General features: G+C 37.4%; 1 protein-coding gene across 1 annotated transcript; it reads left to right on the forward strand.

Moving 5' to 3' along the window:
* The first annotated feature begins 5,524 nt into the window (after window positions 1–5,524).
* LOC127872329 (uncharacterized) lies at window positions 5,525–13,887 on the forward strand. Its single transcript, XM_052415659.1, has 3 exons — window positions 5,525–5,719; window positions 6,912–7,088; window positions 12,802–13,887. Exon 3 carries the CDS (start codon window positions 13,150–13,152, stop codon window positions 13,885–13,887), a length of 738 nt encoding a protein of 245 aa, XP_052271619.1. The 5' UTR covers window positions 5,525–5,719; window positions 6,912–7,088; window positions 12,802–13,149.
* The last annotated feature ends 8,685 nt before the right edge of the window (window positions 13,888–22,572 follow it).

A 22,572-nucleotide genomic window follows, 5' to 3' on the forward strand; every position in this document is an offset into this window, starting at 1 on the left:
CAAATTTATGGGTTCAAAGCGGTGCAATAGGGGGCATTGTGCTTCTGACAAACTCATCTATTGTTCATAAAAGTAACTATTGATTGATGATTTTTACTGATTGGAAAATTCACTTGCATATAGTGAACTTGTACAGGTTAACAAAGAGCTTGATGTGTAAGAGTAGTAAAAGGAAAAGTTAAAACTATTACTAAATTCAGTGGCTGGAAGCTCTGACTTTTCACATTATATACAAGATCAATACTTTGATGAAAAACAGTGCAAACAGATTTTGTTGAACGCCAGTGATTTTTTATTTGCTTAATATCTTAAAACCTGTGCCTTTTGAGAAAAATAGAGTGATAAGCCATGAAATTGGACAAAAATATACATTATTAATATGATTAAAATCATTTTAATAGTAAAGTTAACTTCATTTTTTTAATTAATATTAAAATTATATTTTAAGTTCAGTTCTACTGAATTACATTGCTGTATAATAAAACCCATAAACCAATTATTTAATTATAGAAGTTTGGCATCTTTTTCGGAAGATTTTGGTCAGCGTTTAGGGAAAAAGTGTTCGGTTCTCATTGGTTTACAGCCTGTAAGGGGCTGTAATTTTTTAGGAAAAAATCACTGAATGCAATTCACAATGACTTCCTGTACGTACAAATGTTTATAACAAAGTAAAAGCACTTGATTAATTCTTTAGTATCAAAATTGAGAACTTGGCGCAAATGCATACATATACTTACTCCAAAACAAAGAGTTGATAGAGTAGGCAGCCACAAGATCCAACTTTGCCTTATCTAGACTATTAAGCTGCAAATACAAACAGAATCTCTCTTTTTTAAATAAAATGAATACAACATTACACGTAGTAAGTAATAATGTCAGGCTGTGCCAAACATTTGAATTCCATGTGTCTAGTTTCATTAAGTTGGTAACAACAACTGTCAGGAATGTGTCAATTGTTTGAATTTCAGAGGTGTTTAAAGTAGTCAAGTTGTTTATAATAAATGTAACTGATAAATGCTTTACTTAAGATACTATGCAGTCCGATAATATTGGCACACTTCAGGCCTGTATGGACTGATAAACATTTTATTGGAATAATATAAAACTTTATGCTTAACTGAGCTGAATAAATGTTTGACGTTTACAAACACAAAATTGTATCTAATATATATACGAAAGATATATCCGATTCCAAATTAAAACAAAACCTTCTTAGGCATTTGTTAACAATTTAACTGTCCACTTAACTTGCGCACAATTGAAAATGATGCCATCAATTCATATTGTTAACGTATGGCTCCAATTCTTTTAATAAAAAAAGCTTATGCATTTGGTTTATTTCTATATGAATAATACTTTTATTATAAATTCATGCTTTACATCAATGTAGACTTCCTTCATACTCTGGGTTTTTTATGATGGTTATTGAGATTTTCTTTCATTGCAACTCTATCAAAAAGCAAGTAAGAATTTTTTTCATCCCATCATAATTCAAAAATATATTTCAACATATATTCTGAATGAGATTTCCCAAGGTTATTACTTGCAATTTATGGAAATAAAAGTCATCTTTGATTTCTTTGGGTTGTTGGAGAAAAAGCTTCAATATACAGTTAAGGAACAGGTCGAACTTTGTTTAAGCACTCATTACAAGAAGTATACCTAACTTTATGCAGGTGGTAACACATACCAAATGTCTATATTTATTTACTATATCTTGTGAATAGCTCACCTATCTAAGAATTTTAGTCATCAAATTGTAATTTAATTTAGGAGTAAAACCAGGCTAATACTTCATTGTACAAAATAAAATCTCCAAATTAATCTACATTAGTAACACGGTTTGCAAAAAAAGGTTTATTTGCTTTGTAAAATTGTATTGGTTAATCCTAAATACGAAGTCTGTTAATATTAGTCAATAAGAGGCATTTCATATTCATACAGTTCGTTGCCCTGTTCCGACGGGATTTTGACATCGACAGGTCAAATTGTATCAAAACATTCAATGATAAAGAATGTTTATGCTGGGATATGTCCACCAATTACTTGCCTAAATTATCACAAAAGATTTACATGAAGTTCAAAGTATTTTTTCTCATATTTATTGATGTTTACATCGCACTATGTTGCCCTGTTCCGGTGCCTCTTTTCAGTTCCGACGGCTCACCGTTATTTTTACTAACCCGTAAAAATCACTAAAAGAGGTACATTAGGGGAATGCAAAACGTCTTAATATACTGCAGAAATAATATTTGCACAACTATTGGGGAACTGGCACCATGTTTAGTTATAAAATTAAAGACAGCGTTATAAAAGGCTATCACCAATTTAAAATAAGGCCTCCAATGCATACCGAGTTAAATGTGGACTTAGAATATACAAATTTGCATGATGAAAATGCAGCATTAGTGTGGATTCCACCTATTGAGGACTTTCCTCCAGAAATGAGACAGAATGTAACAGACCAAAGTCGTTTCTTAAGATTGTGTGACATTGCAGGATTGCCCATAGGCCATGTGCCAAGAGGACTAGCTGGTGCATTCAGAAAAATCATTGAATTGGAGGGTAAAATCACCGCTTTAGCCACTGGAGAGCCCTGCCCTAGCTTTGCACCCTGGCAAGCCCCAGAAGCAACAGGTGTGGGTGTGGTCATTCCATGTGACTACATCATCACCTGTGCAGAGAATGACTTTAATATCATCTCTGATGCCATAGATAGAGAGAGAAAGAAAGAGAGCTTCCGGGAACTGCATTTACATTTACATGGACTCCTGCAGTCTGACCCACTGCTAGAAAGCCTAAATTTTCCCATGTTCCTGTTGAAAAAAAAAGAATAAATTTAATAAAAGAGACAGAAAATGATTAAAACAAGCATGGTGATATCGGATGTTAATGCCTGCTTACAGTTAATATTTATTGTTTGGGCATACATGCCATAATTTTTGAGACCAATTCCGGGACATTGAGTTAAATTGTCCGGGACTTTTGCCGATTTTCCGGGACATGTATAAAATGTAGCGATATTTAAAGACATATGCATTTTTGGTACGTTTTTTTTGTTTCGCATCGTTAATAGCAAAAGTTCGAAAGCCTATCCGAAATACACTTGATCTATTAACGTCAAATTAAACATTTCTACTTCCGTTACTAGATACAAGCCACGTGTTTTCAGTGTAAGCGTTCTAAACATAGATGGTGACGTCACTGCGTTATTGTTATTAAGACCGGTGTGTGTAACGCGTAGTTGTTGATACGCCTTTATTCATTTATAACATTTATATAATAAAAAAATACAACAATACAGTACCGTTAGATCGTCAACTCAAATCAATTCACAATAGTTTTTTTAACGTTATGTTTACTGGGGGTTTAGAACAAGACAATAATAAACCGTGTGAGGATGACGTTTTTATATGCTTTCTTTTTTACTCAACTTCTTTGTCGGTTAAACGTGCGAACATAAACTGCTTTTAATTTTTTACTCAGCGATATTGGACTTAAGATGTGTGAACAACTGTAGTGCGTTCAGTTACAGCGAACGTTCGCCAATGATGGTTTGTTTGCGATTCGGTCTTATTGAACGATAAGTTCGGCGCGAACGTTTCAAGATGGCGGCTCCCAGAAAATTGATTGCGATGTTGATGGCGGAAATCGCTAATAACACAGAAAGTACTTAACAGATATTTAAAAAATAATAAAACCTATAATAATTTGATTATAATTATAAGTGGTGTGGATGCGATAGTGTTATTTTTCATTAGCGATCGAAATTTAGTGTAAGAGGTGCATTGAATCAGTTATAAAACAAAGCCCTAAAATAGCGCAATACATTACAATCTTCAAATGTAGTTGTAATTTTCTTTTACATTGAATGAATTTTCGTTTCGTTTACATTTAATGAAAATATTTATAAATTTTAGCATTCAAATGGAAAAAAACACCTGCATATTTTGCGAATTGAACTGTCTTTGAATGCACATCTATATTGAAAACTCTTTTGTAGTGATAATGAGGGATACAAATCTGGCATTTTATTATACCATAATCTATACATTTGTTTTACCCAAGTATTTTATATCCGTATTATGATCAAACGCGATTGCTTGTTTTCACGATGATGTTTCGAACACTGCAAAAACGCACGATCTTTACACGTTATTACATCGGAGTTTACATTTGCAGGTGCCCGTTAAATACGATAATTGTGTAGCAGTAAATTTCTACAATATTTTAAATGTATTTAATTATAAAACACTTAAGTGTTATGTTTAAACTGGTTAATATACATACTTAATAGTTCTTGTTAATCCATTTCGGACAAATGTACGCCTATTTTTTTAAATATGTTCAAATGTTTTATTAAAGCAACTGTTAAGTGTTTGGCTTAATATGCCAAGAGATGACACGGAGGTATCATAAATTGTGTTTAATGACCAGACACATGTGGTTAATGACCCCATACTGAGTCATACAAATATAGGTCCCTGGGTTTATGACACCCTGTTTTCTTAGTAATTGTCTGGACAGTATCCGATCATATCGAGATAATCGGTTTGTGATGAAGGGGCAATTAAACAATGGGTGGTTAAACATGCTGAAATAAGGAGTGTCCAAATTGGTGTGAACAATTAAATAAAAACATTTACATGCATCAAGAGGATTTAGTTAATCTGCAACAAGGTAAGTTTTTACGGACATATAGGTTCAAATAGTTTCTTTATGTTGATTACATAAAATCAATCAATTTGTTGTTTGTTTTCGTCCTTATTTGTGTTCATTCATTGGATTCTATTTAATCTGAAAGAATTTCAATTTCTGAGTATTTTGTTGTTCTTAAAAAGGGTCGCGAATATGATTGAAATCTTATCACGATGCGGATCATCAAACGCAAACAAAAGCAGAATGGCCGCAGTGTTGACGGCCAAAATTTGAGGATGCGCAAACGCGACGTCATTATCGGAATCCCCAAAACCTCATATACACTTTGTTTATTGTTCAATTCATTTTTGTACTACAAAAAAAGGAAACAATATCGAAGTTACACTGAACAAATACAACATATTTATTTGTCCGCCATCTTGGTTTCGCTAGCGAACTATAGCGAACTACCTCCCAAGAGGGTTCGCTTCGGTTCGAGAACGTTCGCGGCGAACCGAGCGTTCAGTAGCGAACGTTCGCGACCGTTCGCGAACTATAGCGAACGTTCGCTGTAACTGAACGCACTACTGACCTTTCGACAGCCGATTGATTGACAGGCTTATTAACCAATCAGATTACTGCATAGATTAGACCCGTTTCTATCCGCCATTTTGTCCGTCAAACTCGCCGTTGTTCGTCACATAAGCTTATACGTAATGCTGTGTTTTAAACAAAGAAAATGGTTAAAAGGTGCTGTTATGGCACTTGTTATTCAGACACAATTTTTACAGAACGGTTAAAAGATGGAACTACGTTTTTTCCGTTCCATTAACCGGGTACTAATCTTAAAAAATGCAAACGTTGGATTCGTCTTTGTAGTTGTGGTAAATTTACTGGTGTGTAACCGGAACGGTACGACAGAGACTAATCGATTGACCGGAAACGAATGCAGATAATCGGCAGTCATACTGTAGCTTTACATCTGGACGGACGTCTACTTTTGTATCGGTGTTCATCCTATGTGTTTTGTGTCTACGTTCCTGGCCTGAGGGATCCGGGAACAGATACAGCTTTATTTCAGGTAAGTACTACCAGTATTTACTTCACTGGCGCTGCGAGCAATAATTTTTGCAACTTCGCAGTTCCAAAAATTGAACCTTTGCGGGAACATACCCGCCATTGTGGTTTGATTTTCTGCTGTAGTATGACTCATTTTGTTGTCAAGATTGTGCAGAATCTGCACAAAAGTGACATATTATTTTGCATTTTATGAAAGTGCAACAATATTTTGATATTTGTGATATTTTTTGCGATTGAGGCTTTCGCGGAAATTTTTTTTCGCCATCTTGTGTTTGCACATGTCGTCAGTCATTATTGACGATTGCATTGTACATTTGTTCATTTATTCTATTAATTTTGTGAATTAAACTTTTAGTTCATTATTCTGGAATAGTTGCATGTTTTCAGAATATTTTCTGGACTAAACTCAGGATTAAACAGTGAAAGTACGTGTACTTTCATGCATTTGTAAAACCCATCTTTAGTTATCTGAAAATTTGAAGATTTATTCTTTTGAGATGTATTTTCATTAGAATTCTTGATATTTCACTGGGAGTTTTTAAATTTCCCGGATTTAACAACCATCTATAAATAGCTCGGGATACCCCATTTTTCATTGGTTGTTGCCATGAGCTAACCGGAAACGGAAATCGTTCCATTGTTTACTTTCCGGTGATTGGAATTCTTGCAATTGCATCTATTGTCCACTGATATTAAGTGTAACTAATAATTGTAATTAGTTGCGCTAGTTGACATTAGAGTGCAATAGCAATTGCAGTATATTTCAACCTGTATTGTTTATTTTATTTTTTGAAAAAAAAAATTAAATACTTAGGAAATAGTGTCATTTTCATTTCATTGTAAGAATATTACAATGATTGTCAACTTGCTTAATTGCTTCATCACATATTAGTATCATTACTGGTGTAAGCATAGTTGAAACTGTAAATTTTCTGAACGACTGGATATATTACAAGTATATTTTGGTTTACCGTAAAGCTTTTCTACTTCCTAAAGAGCGCACCTGTAGCAATACCGTATTTGCTCTAAAGCAATTAATAAATAATCAAGTATAGAAATCCAAATACACTGAAAGTATTTCAGTTTATTTTCAAGCCAGTGCTATCAGTGTGATTAAAAACTTTGCCATGAATTGTTTTTGGAGAATAATAATTTAATGTCTTTATTTCTACATTAGTTGTGTTCTAACCTAGCCAGTGCACGAGTTCTTGCACCCGGAGGTATCTGGCCTTGAGGGTACAGAGGAGACGTGCATTGCGGTCAAGCAGTTGCAGTGAGCAGAGAGACTATCGGTTCTCCGGCAACGCTGGGGATTGCGCATAACCTGCATCATACTTTAACGGCAGTGTCTGGTTGAGTGGAGGTTATAGGTATAAACCCAAACGATTTACTTTAATAGTTGCCTATTATCCTGGAGTCATTAACACAATTGCATACCATTAAATACTATTCGTACTAGGTCTCTATCAATACTGAGAGTTATCTACGGCTATAATTCCCGGCATTAAATACTGGGTGTTATATTTTGGATACATAAATTTTTGGTGTTTATGGCCATTTGCTTTATAACATTTATGTCTATTTGATTCCATTTTTGTGTGTTCATTTTTATTAGGTTGAGAAATAGATTTACTATTTAGTATTGTGCGTGATTGAAACCTATTCCTTTCAACAATTTAATATTATTACACTTGAGTCATTTAGATAACCACACACTATTGAACAATATTTATACTTGACACTATCATTAATCACAATCACTAAAGAACAATTACCCGGTACCAAATACTGGGTGCTACATTTTCTAGTGTATATTATTTGATTTGTGATGGCCTTTAATTGTTTTATTATGCTCATTTGCTCCCATTTTTGATTGGGTGGAGAAAGAGTATTTATTGATTGTATGGTGGGGTGTGAGTGTGATAAATATTGAAATTAAAGTTTTTGTGAGCCAGGAATAGTTAGATAAATACTTGTTTGTATTAGTTTTACATATCATTGCATTTAAATTGCAAATGTGTGTGTGTGGTGTACTTCATTTGAAATACTTTACTAAACTTGGACAGTAAATTGACATTGACGGACCATGGCTGAGAGAACTATTGATTTAGGTTCAGCTTATTTTGAGGAAATGAAACCATTGCAACAAAATGTACAAACACAAACACCATTTCCTCATCAGTACCCGTCAGCGCAACCAACTCAAGTACAGACACGACCAATTTCACTATCACAACAACCATTTCCTTACCAATACCCATCTGTGCAACAAACTGGTCTGTACCCACAACCAACTCAAGTACAGACACGACCAATTTCACAATCACAACAACCATATCCTTACCAGTACCCATCTGTGCAACCAACTGGTCCGTACCCACAAATCCAACAGCCATACACTGGACAACCATTGCAGTTCCCACCATGGCAGGAAGGACCGCCACAAAATGGGTCCCCATACAGGTGGTACCCTTATCCGCAGTGGTACCCGGCCCAAGGACAGTTACAGCCTTTCACTAATATGGAGGGGCACCAAGGGATCGGAATACAAGCTGGTGTAACAAACCATGGATTCGCACCGGCAGGTACAGATGTTCAACCGGCAGGTACAAATGTACAACCCAATGTTCAACCGGCAATTAAGGGCGTCATCGTTCCCGAACGAGAGAAAAATGCTGGTCGAGCCCACCGACATGATGACAGACGACAAAGGTTGACCCAACAACCAAAGACACTTGTGTATAGTGGAAAGGGTAGTTGGAAGTCGTTTAAAAGCAAGTTTAACCGCTATGTGGTGGTGAATGATTGGAGTGAAAGGGAGAAGAAGGATTATTTGTGCTTGTGTCTCACTGACACGGCGAGGGATTACCATACACTTATTACTGATAAGACACCAAATATTACCTACAACGCAATCATGGAGAAATTGGAGAGGCGTTTTGGTTGCCAGGAAATCCCCGAAACAGCTGAGATTAAAGAGGGTGACCTCCCAATCGCAGAGAGCACGCCGAGAACAAAAGCAGTCCCTGAAGACAGTAACAAGTTCAGTAGTTTTTATTCGTCCGGCTATGTTACGGCTGAACAGTCTTTAGAAGGCAGCCCGGCCAGTGTACCTGTGAAGCAGCAGATTGATATACCTGTTTGTTCACCCAACAATCAGACAGGGGAAGGTGATGTCGCGTCTCGGGCCTCTGGTTCCCGCACTTCAACCATCAGCTCTGCGACAAACAAGGGCTCATTCCGCGCCAACATTAGCTTCAGTCATATGCAGGACAGCCTTTCATCTGATCTACACTCAGAGATGGATGAAGTTGAGATGGACCTGAAAAACGTCTCCAAGAGGGACCTGATTGGCGTATACAAAGACGTGGTACAAGAACGAGATAAGTTAAAGTCGACGATGATTCAGTGTCAAGACCGCGCTTCCCGACGTATCTCGGAGCTGAAAAATCAGATAGCCATGGAACAGCAGGCAAAGAGAGACCTGGTGGTGAAAGTCAACCAGGAAATAGAAGACAAAGTAGGGATAATAGAACTCTTGAAAGAGAGCAAAGAACAGCAGGCGGCTATGCTCACTGATAAAGCACGCGTTGACCAAGAATTAAGGGAGCTGCAAGCCCAGTTTCAAAAACTGCAGAGTTCCATCGAGAGTAAATTACAGCAGCAGGTACAACAGGCACAGGAGATGATAGAACAGTTGAAGAAAGACAGACAGATAGCTATTGCAGAGATGAAGCAGCAAGTGCATGAGGAGATGGAGAGAAAAGATGGAGAAATCTTAAGGTCAAGGTCAGAGGCACAATCACTTGGTCACGAAAACATGCAGCTGAAGAAATGCATTAAACGGTTGGAGAAAGCTTCAACAAATCAGTTGGAGAAAGCCCGAGTAAATCAGTTGGCGAAAGCTCGTGCAATCTTCAAGCGTTTGAAAGCAGAGAAGTCGGAGGCCATTGCTAAGAGGAAGTCGAGACTGACGGAGAACAAAATGAAAGTGGAGAAGGAGAACCTGCAGAAGCAGGGCAATGAATTCCAGAATGGGGTACGAGAAAATAACCAACTGCAAACGAGACTGGCACAAAGTGAGGAAAATTTCAGAAAGATGAATGAACAACACAACCACACAATTCTGGAGAGAAGTGAGTTGGATATGTTGGTCCATCAGATGCAGGTTGAGGCCGATAGACAGAAAGAGGAATACGAGAGACCGGTTAGTGAAGCTGGTCACATGTCAGATGCTAGTCTTGCCCAGTTGGCTGCGTACCATGAGAAAGATGAAGCTGAGATGCAGACTCAGCCTCAGACCAGTGCGCAGGAGAAGGCTGAAGAACATGTAGCAGACCATCAGGAGGTTGTCAGTGGATACAAGGCTCAGATAAAGGCTGCTAGTGGAGACCAAGCGAGGGTCAGTGAGTCAGCCAGTCCGGCCACTGAGTTACAGAAGGCTCCGGTAGGGGGGCAAGTGCAGCTGGACAAACTCATCATCACACTGAACACTCCCAGAGCAGACCTCTTTCTCAAAGAGCAAGAGCCGGAGCAAAGTAGCATGGAGTTCAGGACAAAGATGGTTAATTATAGGGCAGGTGCAAAGAATGGCAATCATGATGTTTTGGCCAGGGAAACCATTGTGGGTGAGTGTAACCAGTATCACCTGGATCTTGATTTGGAGGACGTAGATGATGTGATCCTCTTAACAAAAACATGGAATAAAGGACATGACAAGACTAGGGAAATATGGGATCCGGGTATAGTCAATACGAAGGAGGTTATAAACAAGGTGGGTGATCCGGTCTATATGCTGGATATTTCACACTAGAAGGCGAAATAATACAAACTATCCATGGTTAATCCGGTCAATATGCTGGATACTTCACACTAGAAAACGAAATAATACAAACTGTCCATGGGTGATCCGGTCAATATGCTGGATAATTCACACTAGAAAGCGAAATAATACCAACTATCCATGGGTGATCCGGTCAATATGCTGGATATCGCACACTAGAAAGTGAAATAATACAAACTATTGGTTAAATAGAACGGACCGGGGATGGTGACACGGCTAATAATTATCTTCTTATCTATATATGCATACTTACAGAATTCACACTTTAGCCGTCTTTCACGCTCTGCATTGTTAAATGATCGCAATCAGTCAACAATGTGACGGATATCAAAAACATTAAATACATGTCACTTAAATGTCACACACATAGAACAAGAAACGGAAAATAAACTGTGTTGTATCTTAATATTATTTTATTTAGTTATTTTCTTGCATAAGAATGTGGTCAAAACAAGGAAGCGTGATCGTTTGAAAATCTGTCAGGTAACTTATCTCCCAAGTCAGGAAATTGACCGACCGACTGGACACTTAGCTGTTGACAGTGATGTAACCTATTGTGTGTGTAGACAGCCAGATGACGGTTTTATGATCGAGTGCGATTGGTGTGATGAGTGGTTTCATGGGAGATGTGTGAATGTGAGTGAGGAAGAAGGTGTGAGAATAAAGAAGTATAAGTGTCCGAATTGTTGTAAGACGTAATTCGCTCGTGTGCTTGAAAATTTAGTTTTATAGTGGTTATAGGTTTTAGCATGTCTGAATCCGGCTCTGTTGCTGGAGAATATAAAAAGTGTGTCAATTAGCTAGTAGATAATTCTGTTAGACAGTACATTTAAGTTTATGATATGCACTTGTAAAATAACATGTTTTAAAATACCATGTATTCTTCCTTTAGTTGATTTGTGTGAAGTATTGTCTTAACTATGACTACTGTATCAAAATCATAATGTTTAATCTGTTGATAAAAGGAATATTTGGAGTAAATGCTTTTATACTATTTCGAAATATCTTGTTAATATTAAATGTGATTAGGAGAACTCTTAAGAATTATTATAAGTTACAGAAATTATGATTGGCTTTATACAACAAATTGTTTATTATTAATCTTCATTATACTTTGTACAACTTTGGCACATGCTGAATTATATAGCAATTGTTCATACTTTGTGTACACCTTTTAACCATTTCAGTAATAATGGATTTCTTATAGATTACTCAGTCTTGAAATTATTTCACATATTTTCAAGGAAGTACTGGTACCATTTGACTTGATAATATATTAATGTTGATGTTTAGTGGATTATATATGCTCTCCATTATTGCACAATGTAACACGAAAAGTGGTTTTAATTATAATATACATGTAATGTAAAATCTGTAGTTGAAGAAGTATGTTAAGAATTCAGAGTTTTATAGCCTTTAATGCTCCTTGATCTTTTATGGAATATTATAACAAAGCCATTGTTACATTAGAAACTGATCTGACTACTGAATATGCACTAATTAATGTCAGTTAAAACATGCTTTCTTCATTGCTTGATTGATTTCTAATAAGCCACATGCAAGTTATATGCACATGTGTTTTAATTGCTGATGTTTGCTAAGATATTCTGATTAGTTTCTTATTATGCTGTGGTGTGTTTTCTCATTTTAATGGGTACTGGGTACTCCAGAAATTCATCTTGGGCAATACAATTAGGATGCAAATTTTCCCAATTCAAGAATAAAAATGTCCAACTCGACACAATAAAATAGTTGGATGTATTGAATTTTACAGTTTTGATCATGTTTCAGAACAATTTTGTAAAACATACTTCAAAACCACATATGGTTCTTAAGGCACTTTGGTTCCGTGTTTAACTAGTACCAGTACTATTCTGAAAGGCTGAGAAAAGACACTAATTCTTTTGGAAATGTACACAGATACATGTCTGTCTGTAAATTGTATAAACACGAGATTATTGATGTACAACTTCATTCGGCAAACGGGCTGAGTGTTGTTTAAATATTATTTGATTAAAAACAATATGAATCTGGCAATAAGATCTTAAATAAGCATTATCACAGAAAAGACACTAGTGATGTTCGTACGTTTAGCACTCCGGATTTATCTGGAGGCTACATAATTTTTATATAACGACTTAACGTACATTTATATATGTTCAGGATAGTTACTCCGGTGAAAGGCTGGAGGTATCAATCCCACCATTTGTCTGTTTAAGCATGCATTTGTCTTGCTTCAGGTGTTAGAAATCAAGATTCTTAAAACTACCCTGTGTGGCTGCTGAGAATGTCATCTTCCTCCAAGCTTGAGGTTTAATGCAAGCTGAAAGTGACCGGAGACCGCTGGTTACGACATGACTTTTCAACAGGGTTTATCAGACATAATTGTGTTCATGTTCTCCAGTTACATCCGAAGCAATTGGAGGACAAAAATTCCTTCATACGTTGTTATCCCTATTTGTACTCACAATATGGGTTCAAAACCAAAAATGAAGGGAAGAGGAGGAGAAATAGCATGGGGTCATTAGGAAGAATGGCGTCCGGCGAAAGCTGGAAGTTGAGAAGCCTCCTATAGGTAGTCATGTACCATGGCCAGCTGGACGACTGAGTACTTTCTCGGGTCTACTGTTCGGCTTGGTACCCTGCTGGACTTTGCCCATAAGCATGACTTAGGAATCAACGCGGAGGTGTCTCTATCTGAAGTAGATAGACAGTGGTTGTCCGAGTTCGCCCGTCAATCAGGATGGCCGGAAGTGGACTTCGACATTCAACGTCTGAACTCGCAGGCTCTTCTTGCCCATTGGCGTGTCCTTGTCGGTCTACTGAAACACATTCCAAGGGATCGACAAGTTTACTTCTTCAACCTGGACAATCAGCGTACCTCTAGTACCGTCCCGGCTGTGGCTGGGTTACATGTTCAAAGCCCTGACGTGGAGCATCCAAGTACCCCGACACCCCCGGTTGTGGCAGTGACGGAACCTGCAGGAAGTGGAACGGTTCATGCTGTTTCTAATGTACGGAACATGTCTGTTAGGGAGTATCTGGCAGTATCCGGACAGGCAAACCTTTCGTTGGCTTGGGGGAACACATCCCAGGCGTCAGGGCGACCAGTAACGACCAGGATTTCGGCCTTCGATTCTCATTTTCACCTGGACCGGTCTCTAGTGAAATTGGTTATGCCGTATTACTCAGATATCCGGACCATTCTGGATGCAGATGTAGGGATCAGACCCCAAGTTGAAGTGGATGTGGTAGGAGGTGTCCTGATCTATTGTGACCCCGAAATGAACCAGCAGATACTTGGGGGCTACAGGAGGAAGTTCTGACAAGGATACTAGAGTTGTCATCCCCTTGTCAACCAATCATCCTTCATATCCGGGATGGGGAGGATCGGCAGTCCGGAGTGCTCTATGTCTTGAATTATTAAAGCCCAATGTTGCTCGGACGCAGAAAGTGGTGCTGCATTGTTTCACCAGCGCGCAAGAGGTAGTGGTCAGCTGGTGTAAGGCATTCCCTAATTGTTTCTTCAGTACTCAGGACAAGCCCGGCTTTTCACGGAGGCGCAGAAACAGGCAATCCTGAGGGTCCCGGCGAACAGGCTGTTGATCGAAACTGACTCGCCATACTTTCAACCAGCTGGGGCTCAGATGTGCACTCCATCCTTTTTAGGGGACGTGGCCAACGTTATTGCGTCATATCGGGATAGCGAGGTCAGGGTAGTGTGCCAGCTGACCTTGAGGAATTCCACTCAACTGTTTGGGCTATAAATAGCATAATGTAATATGACATTCGTGTGGCCAATTATTGAATTTTGAATATGGAGTTTTAATGTTTAGGACACTAATTTTAACAGAAAGGATCGCAACTGAAGTGTATAGACAATGAATGGAAGTGAAAGTTTGGAAAAACTCCGTTGTTAATTATAAGTTTAAAGAAAAACTATATACTGGGCACAATTTACTCCTCTAGTCTGTGTTAGTGGACAATTAATGGAGCATTGCAGAATTGAATACAAAATAAAGTATCACCAGGGCCCGGAACTTTAGTGTAGGCCAAATTTTTGATGCAGTAACAAGTTACCAAGACTGAAAAAGGACTCTATGGCTCTTTCCCGTTGGATAAAATGGGGAGGAGTGTGGTAAATTTACTGGTGTGTAACCGGAACGGTACGACAGAGACTAATCGATTGACCGGAAACGAATGCAGATAATCGGCAGTCATACTGTAGCTTTACATCTGGACGGACGTCTACTTTTGTATCGGTGTTCATCCTATGTGTTTTGTGTCTACGTTCCTGGCCTGAGGGATCCGGGAACAGATACAGCTTTATTTCAGGTAAGTACTACCAGTATTTACTTCATAGTCGTCTCAACGAACAGCTTAATCTCAACATATTAAGCTATCGCCCGAAAGCAAAACACCTCGACGTTTGTTCTAAGGTCGTCATAATAAGATACTACGCGAAAATAGAATATGTAAGTTTTGCACCGGACACGCTATAGAAAACGAGTATCACTTTTTACTTGTTTTTCCTCTATATAGAGAAATTAGAAAGGAACATTTAAAACCATATTTTCAAAGGTGGCTAACGTTAAATAAATTTGACATTCTAATGCAGTCGGCTAATAAAAAAATATTCTAAACTTTGCTAACTAGATTATTAATGCTAATGAAATGCGTAATAATAAAGACAATCAGTTATAATTTTTAATAATATCACATAAAATAGAGCATTTTTATTTCTTTCGGTTTAAATCTTCCGAATTTAATGTAGCTAGTTGTATATCGTTAAAAGTTAAGAAACTATTTTAAAATGCGCATGTAATTATCAATAGTTGCCAATAAATGTCATTTAACACCATATGTGGGCTTTCTACTAATCCGTTATCAAAACAGATGCCGCAAACTGTGAATGACCCTTGACACTTTGATAGTCAGTCTGATTAGCGAGTTTTTTTTTGTACATGAAAATTCTTTCAACTTCTTATATTTTAAACATTGCAAAAAATAGTTTAAGAGGAAATTAATAATATATTGTGTATGTTACTTTTTTGACGACATTGAATATGTTACACGATTATAACAATGCTCATGGGTCATTTTGACCAAACGCATTATAGATATGTGTTATATCGGATTTCAATATAACGTTCTTTGTCTTCTTATATAATAAATTTACTTACCTTTGCCACATTTGCAATATTGCCATCGGTTGCAAAATTAACGGCTTTTAATTAAAAAACTGAAACATCTATTACTCAATGAAAAGTATTGTGACAAACGACAATGCATACTGTATGTGATAATTTGCGATAATTGGCCGACTTTGACTATAGATTAACGACTTTTAAGTAGACTTATAAAAAAGTTATGACTATTTCATAGATATGATAATTATATTCAGCATAACTATTCAATGATAATAAAAATATTGTATGGCCTTTCTGGTATACCATGAGGCGTTTTTGGTTCACTGATGCGGACTTTTTGGGAAGCCTTTTTGGTAAACGGCCTTTCTGGTACTATATCTTTGAGGGGAGCTAAACACCTATTTGATACATTACATTTAACACATTTTAAATAAAACATGATAGCAATAGAAACATTTCATGTAATTTGGACCGAAATCTTTGTGAATATCTTCCAACGTACCGATTCGCGTAGCCAGTTTTATGACGGACTTCGGCGGAGTGACCTCCCTTGAAATCGGGGGGCGTGGCTTCACTCTCGCTGTCGAAAGGTCAACTATCCTTTGCCCTTACGCAGCGGGAAATAATGACGTAGTAGATTAAAGTCAATTTACAACCACATTAAACAATGCCGCCTTTTCGGTTTGACCGCGAACGTGAGACAATCGATATAATAACAGGACCCCTGTTAATTGATCGATTTTGACACGTAGCGTAATTCTGCCTATTCGGGTAGGCATTGTCATGGAGACGCTGCAGATATACACAGATTCGAGGTGCAGTTAAGCTTAAGATAAGGTACATGTATTTATGGATTTTGTAAATTCCGGGACATTTGACAGATTTCCGGGACAGCGGGACAAGTTCTTCATTTCCGGGACTGTCCCGGACAATCCGGGACGTATGGCATGCATGTGTTTGGGCCATACTAGGAGTCTATATCAACATATATACCGCCATGTGTTGGAAATATTTTAATAATCTCTTTCATATCAAAATATGGACAGACAGACAGACGAACATAGATAGGTTACTGAAATATTACTGGAGTCTGAGCAACTGACAATACAACAAAACAAGAGTTGTAAATTGATCATAAATTGTAAAATTGCAGGAATTTGCTAATTGCCCCTAAGGACACCCATCACTCAATTAAACGTCAAATCCACCGGAACTGGTCAAAAGTTATCCATTTATTTTTGTTATAATTTCATTCAGAGAACATATATTGATTAACATCATATTTTTAACATATGTTGTCTGTACCTGTGCAATAACTTCTGCACTATAAAATTTTACCTGCCATGCCTAAGAAAAATTTGACATGAAACTCATTATTCAAAACGCCATTTTCCCGATTCTCCACCAAGTAAAAACAAGTAAACCTGCCATAAAGTATGTTGGGATTTTGTTACCTAGGATAAAGATTTCATCGATCATGTACTGCTTGTTCAACAATGGCACGTGTGCGAATAAAACTAAACCACTTTCGATTTGTGGCCGCCGCTATTTATCGGAAAAACATTCGGACTCCATCGGAACCGGTGAAACGTCGGAACAGGGCAACGAACTGTAGTCTTAAAAATTACCAGAGTGTAATATTACAGGACACAGAAGATTACCAGACTCATCTGTACCTATAAGCATTTTCAGTGATTATACAAACTTATACATCAAAATGCATGAGTCAAGTGTATCAATATAGCTTAAAACTGAGGTTAAATATATAAAGACTATTACTGGTTATAACCTGTGTATTCAGTTCAACTTGTGAAACTTTCAGCAGTGGTTCAAACTTGTTTTCTACATCTGTCAGCGCAGAATCAAATGCTGACAACTTTCCTCGCAGCTCATGGGGGATTTCTGAGCTACCTTTTCCATCACTCATCGTAGGATTCTTTTATTATGGGCTAAAAAATCAAAACAAAATAAACACAAAACTTCACGTGTTTACATTACTTAACTTTCAAAGCGTTCGAATGATATAGATTTATGAAAACGGCTACATAGCACTAAAAAGGGCAATTCTACGGAATACCGTTATGCCATCGTGGTTACTCATATAAATCCAGAGGGAAAGAATGCGAGAACGCGATAGTACGATGGCGACAATGCGACAATACGATAACGACAGTGCGACAATACGAAGGCGAACTTTCGATAGTACCATGACGAGGATGCGAGAATGCCATAGTACGACAATGCGACAGTGCGATGACGACAGTGCGACAATACGATGGCGACAGTGCGATAGTACGATGGCGACAATGCGATAGTGCGATAATACGATGACGAAAGTACGACAATACGATGACGACAGTGCGACACTACGATGGCGACAGTGCGATAGTACGATGACGACAATGCGAGAACGCGATAGTACGGTGGCGACAATGTGACAATACGATGACACTGTCAATACGATGGCGAGAATGCCATAGTACGATGTCGAGAATGTGATGATACGATGGCGTCAGTACGCCATGACTATCGCATTGTCGCCATCGTACTATCGCACTGTCGCCATCGTATTGTCGCACTGTCGCATTGTCGTCATAGTTCTATCGCGTTCTCGCATTCTCACCATCGTACTATCGCATTGTCGCCATCGTATTGTCGTATTGTCGTCATCGTATTCTCGCCATCGTACTATCGCGTTCTCGCATTCTCGCTCTCTGGATTTTAATGAGTAACCACGATTGCAATAACGGTATTCCGTACTATTCGAAACACGCGCTGAGATTTAACTGATGCTCTGTACATGTATATCATTTGAGCCGTTTACCCTGCAATGATGATCTATTCCAATTATCTTTGTTTACAATATTGTTAATGATTTATTGTAATGGTAATCATGGCCAAATGATTAAAAGAAGTCGGGAGGCATAAAGCGATTGGCCAGTCTGATCGTTTTTCCGTCCGTCCGTCCTTCCTTCCGTACGACGTTAACAAAAAAATGACGCGTTTCATCTAACATCAATAATTCTTCCTGCAAATCTTTAATACTTGCATGAATGTTTAGAACACATTCAGCACGCCCACATCACCTCATTTGACCTTGACAGCGACCTACTTTTTTTACTTATTCACGAGGTCCTAATTATTTGTTAACCGAATTGCGCGTTTTGTGTAACACCAATAATGACTCCTCATAATATAAGCAGCTTTAATAAAGATGTCTTTGAATACTATCCACACGCCCACATAGACTAACCCAATTTTGACATTGACCAACGTATGGACTCAAACTTTATTCAATGATAACAAGGCCTTCACTGGTGGATGGGGTGGATAGGGGTTCATTGAACGCTGCTAACTTTGTTTGTTGTATCGTTTTAATTTTAAATGCAAACCACAATATATAAAATGACCAGTTATAACCATACATTTTTTAACTAACATTACTTGTTGATTTTTTATTAAATAAAAAAGATTACAAACTCAAGTTGAAATGCTTCTAGATCACAGGTAGGGGGCATTTTCTTGTGACGGCAGTGGTTACCGTTTATATTTATTAAGGTATGATCAAATTCAGCGCTGATTGTTCTTTTTAATTGCTTCCAATGAGCATTTATTGTTCATTATATCATAAAAAAGCGTAAGCAAATACAAATTTACCGAAATATATCTGAATTTAAAATCGCTTGTTAGACCTCAGGTTAGCGCTGCCACTGCTGTATGAGTTGTTTATTTTTGGCATCACTGCGGTCATCGAACTTAACATAAGCTAGAACGCAAAAAAAGTCTTACAAAGTCTACAAAATGAAGCATGTTTGCTTGTACATTTGATGGCACAGTATGTAGTTTTCTTTAATCGTCTGCCGTATGTATACCTTGATGAGACATCGACGCGAGGCCACAGCAACAACGTACGGAAGACAATTCTCTGATTATGTGGTTATGGAGAAGAAAGACAACCGACCATGAGCGAGCGATGTCGTGATTGAAGGGTGACGGTTAATGTCATAGCAGATTATTTCGGCTTTATAAAAAATATGTAAATATGTGAATATGAGTTTATAAAAAAGGTGTATGTACACAAAAAGTATGAAGTCCGTACACACATACAATAAACATGTATAATTATCTATGGGTAACAAATAAACTGGCAAGGTAAAGCAGCTATTTTAATATATAAACAATACATATCTGTAAACATGTTAATAGTAAAACAGTAACAACTTGCGTGTTCCATTTTGTTCCTAAATGCACCTTAAATTAACCACAACTCCGACATTGTCGCAATGCATTACAGTATACTAGTATTATATCGTCTTTATTTTTGTTTATAAAATGGCTAATATTGAACATTTACTTACAGTGATTTTTTTCTCACCATTTTGGGAATGGGACCGGGTCCTTTCGAATTGGGAAAATTCGCATTTTGACTAAAATTGGGAAATTAGTTTTGTTGCTGTTTTGCTAAAAAAATGCATTAAAATTAAGAAAAAAAATGTTTTCAGTATTATATTTACTAAGGCTGAACTTATATAGCTGGATGGGAGATGAACAAAATGTTGAGATCTAAAAAAAAAAAAAAAAAAACATTTTTTTTTTAACTTTCAATTGGGAATTTGTAGGTCCCATTTGGGAAAAATATATTTCCGATTCGGAATGGGGCCGAATACCGAACCCGATTTTGAAAAAACACACACTGCACCGTGTTGCATTAAGTACATACTGATGTTAGTTTTTGATTGCGTTAAGTTTCATTCTATTATGTTATTGCATTGTAAGGAAAACCGTAAGAGACCGACCTAAATTACGCGCATTTATATAACAACTTTCGGACTCGCCCAAATTCCGACGTGTGCCATATATCTTTATTTGCAAATCTTCGAAAGTCCAATAGTTACACTGTGATTTAAGGAGGTCCCTATAAATATATAAATATCTTTGAACCAAAGAAATTTTGGGATGGAACGGTGAACTGTTGTGAGATCTGAGAGAATTGTTTACATTTTATTCAAACAGAAATATTCATAGTAAATCATTAAAATGTGCATGTGTTGAGTGGAATAGAAATCAAGTTTATACACCGCTTCATTTCAATAATCATGGATGTAAATCAACACATTCCGGACTGGTACGTGAACAAGAAACGTGCAGCTACATATTTAAAAAGGTTAACTCAATAAGTAACAATATTTCTATAAACAATTCATACCATATCATAAAATACACGCAGTATAATAAATGTCAAAACGACACCATTTTGTAAGTCAGTTCCAACAAATCTCGCTTAAACGCAGTCAGCTCCCATACACGCATGCCTTCTGTTTATTGGCCATGATAAATCGCTGGACTCAAAATAAAACCCACAAACGATTTTACAAAGTAACATACTGTAAGAAAATACAGTCAGTCTGCTAACGAAGGTAAGTACTTCCTAGATCTTGCTCCCGGTGCACTTGCTTATTCAGATTGACTGTTTATCCGACAGTAATTGGTGTTCGTAGCCAAGTCCCACATCGGAAGCAAGAGTGACACAAGTGACCGTGAGTTGAACACTTCCCGGAGATTGCCGAGGTAACTGCCCTTAGAATATCTAGTTACCCCGAACTTCGCTTCGTACGTCGTCTGTCCATTTAGCACCACCAGCATTTGCCAGGCAAAGAATCCGAATGAAATCATGGTACCGGCCAAACTCACGTACATCAGAATAAAAAGTCCCATATATCTGTAAGATGGTAGTTGACCAGTTAGTAATGAAGCAAACAGACTGAAGAATATCTTCACAAAGGTTTGCGGCCCGTGGAACTGTGTACCGTATAGGCGATGCATATACTTTGCATTAAGGAGTAAGCCGTAAAATGTACCGATGCCCATGAAGAGCGTGAAGAATATGAAGTATAGGTGATTTTCTCGACCGATACAAACACCCATGAAGAAACAGTGGTGGTCCCTTTTGACAATGCACGATTCGCACAGGTAGCAATGGTGAGAACGCCGAGGCACCTGCATCTCGCACGCAAGGCAATACCGACCGTGTGATTTTATTTGCTTCTCTAATCTCTCAGAAGTCTTTGCGTCCGTTTTAGTAAAGACACACGTAATATAGTTCCCTAAAGTTCCAGTAAAAATATACCAGATTGCGAGACGATGTATAACTACGCGATTGTCAGCCTCATAGCAGTCTGGAACTATATGGAAGAAGCTCACGTGAGTAACAAGAAGTGTCATAGTCCACATATACACGGCGCAGACGATGTTCATAAACGCCTGATATTTTACTCTCCTTGTAACTTTGTCACTAAACAGAACATTTATAATCCCCATTGTCTTTGAAACGTCTATGCACACTTTTCACTACAATACGAAAGTTGTGTTAACTCCAATAGATAACATAGATTGGCGGTTCATTTATACATGAGGTAAAGGTCGGCGAAATCGGAAAGACATTGCACAGCTAAAATATTTAACTTCATACTCACGGATTTACTGAATATTGATCAAACGGATCAATAACGATTGCTTGTACATGTATAACTATCCAGTACGTGCTCAATCATGTTCTTTCGGTAAAATCTATTTTGATCAATATATAGCACCCATTTTAAGACGATACTCGCCACCCTTCTCTTTTATAGACAAAGAACACAGAGTATCGTTTATTTACGTCATAGATATACACGAACAGTAATCAATATTAGAGATTTATTAAATTCAGTTTTAATTTTAGTTACATGAATACTATATATGAATTATACATTCAGTAAGTAAATGGATAACCAGCGAACGAGCCACGAAACTGTCCATTACAACTTTGCTATAAAACATGTTAAAATCTAGTTGATGGTTTAACGCTTTAAACTTTTTGAA

This window comes from Dreissena polymorpha, chromosome 3, assembly GCF_020536995.1.
Source record: "Dreissena polymorpha isolate Duluth1 chromosome 3, UMN_Dpol_1.0, whole genome shotgun sequence".
In the NCBI taxonomy this organism is placed as follows: domain Eukaryota; kingdom Metazoa; phylum Mollusca; class Bivalvia; order Myida; family Dreissenidae; genus Dreissena; species Dreissena polymorpha.

Excerpts from the sequence above, each read along its gene's own strand:
- LOC127872329 (XM_052415659.1), top strand. The coding sequence starts at position 13,150 with ATGGCCAGCTGGACGACTGAGTACTTTCTCGGGTCTACTGTTCGGCTT.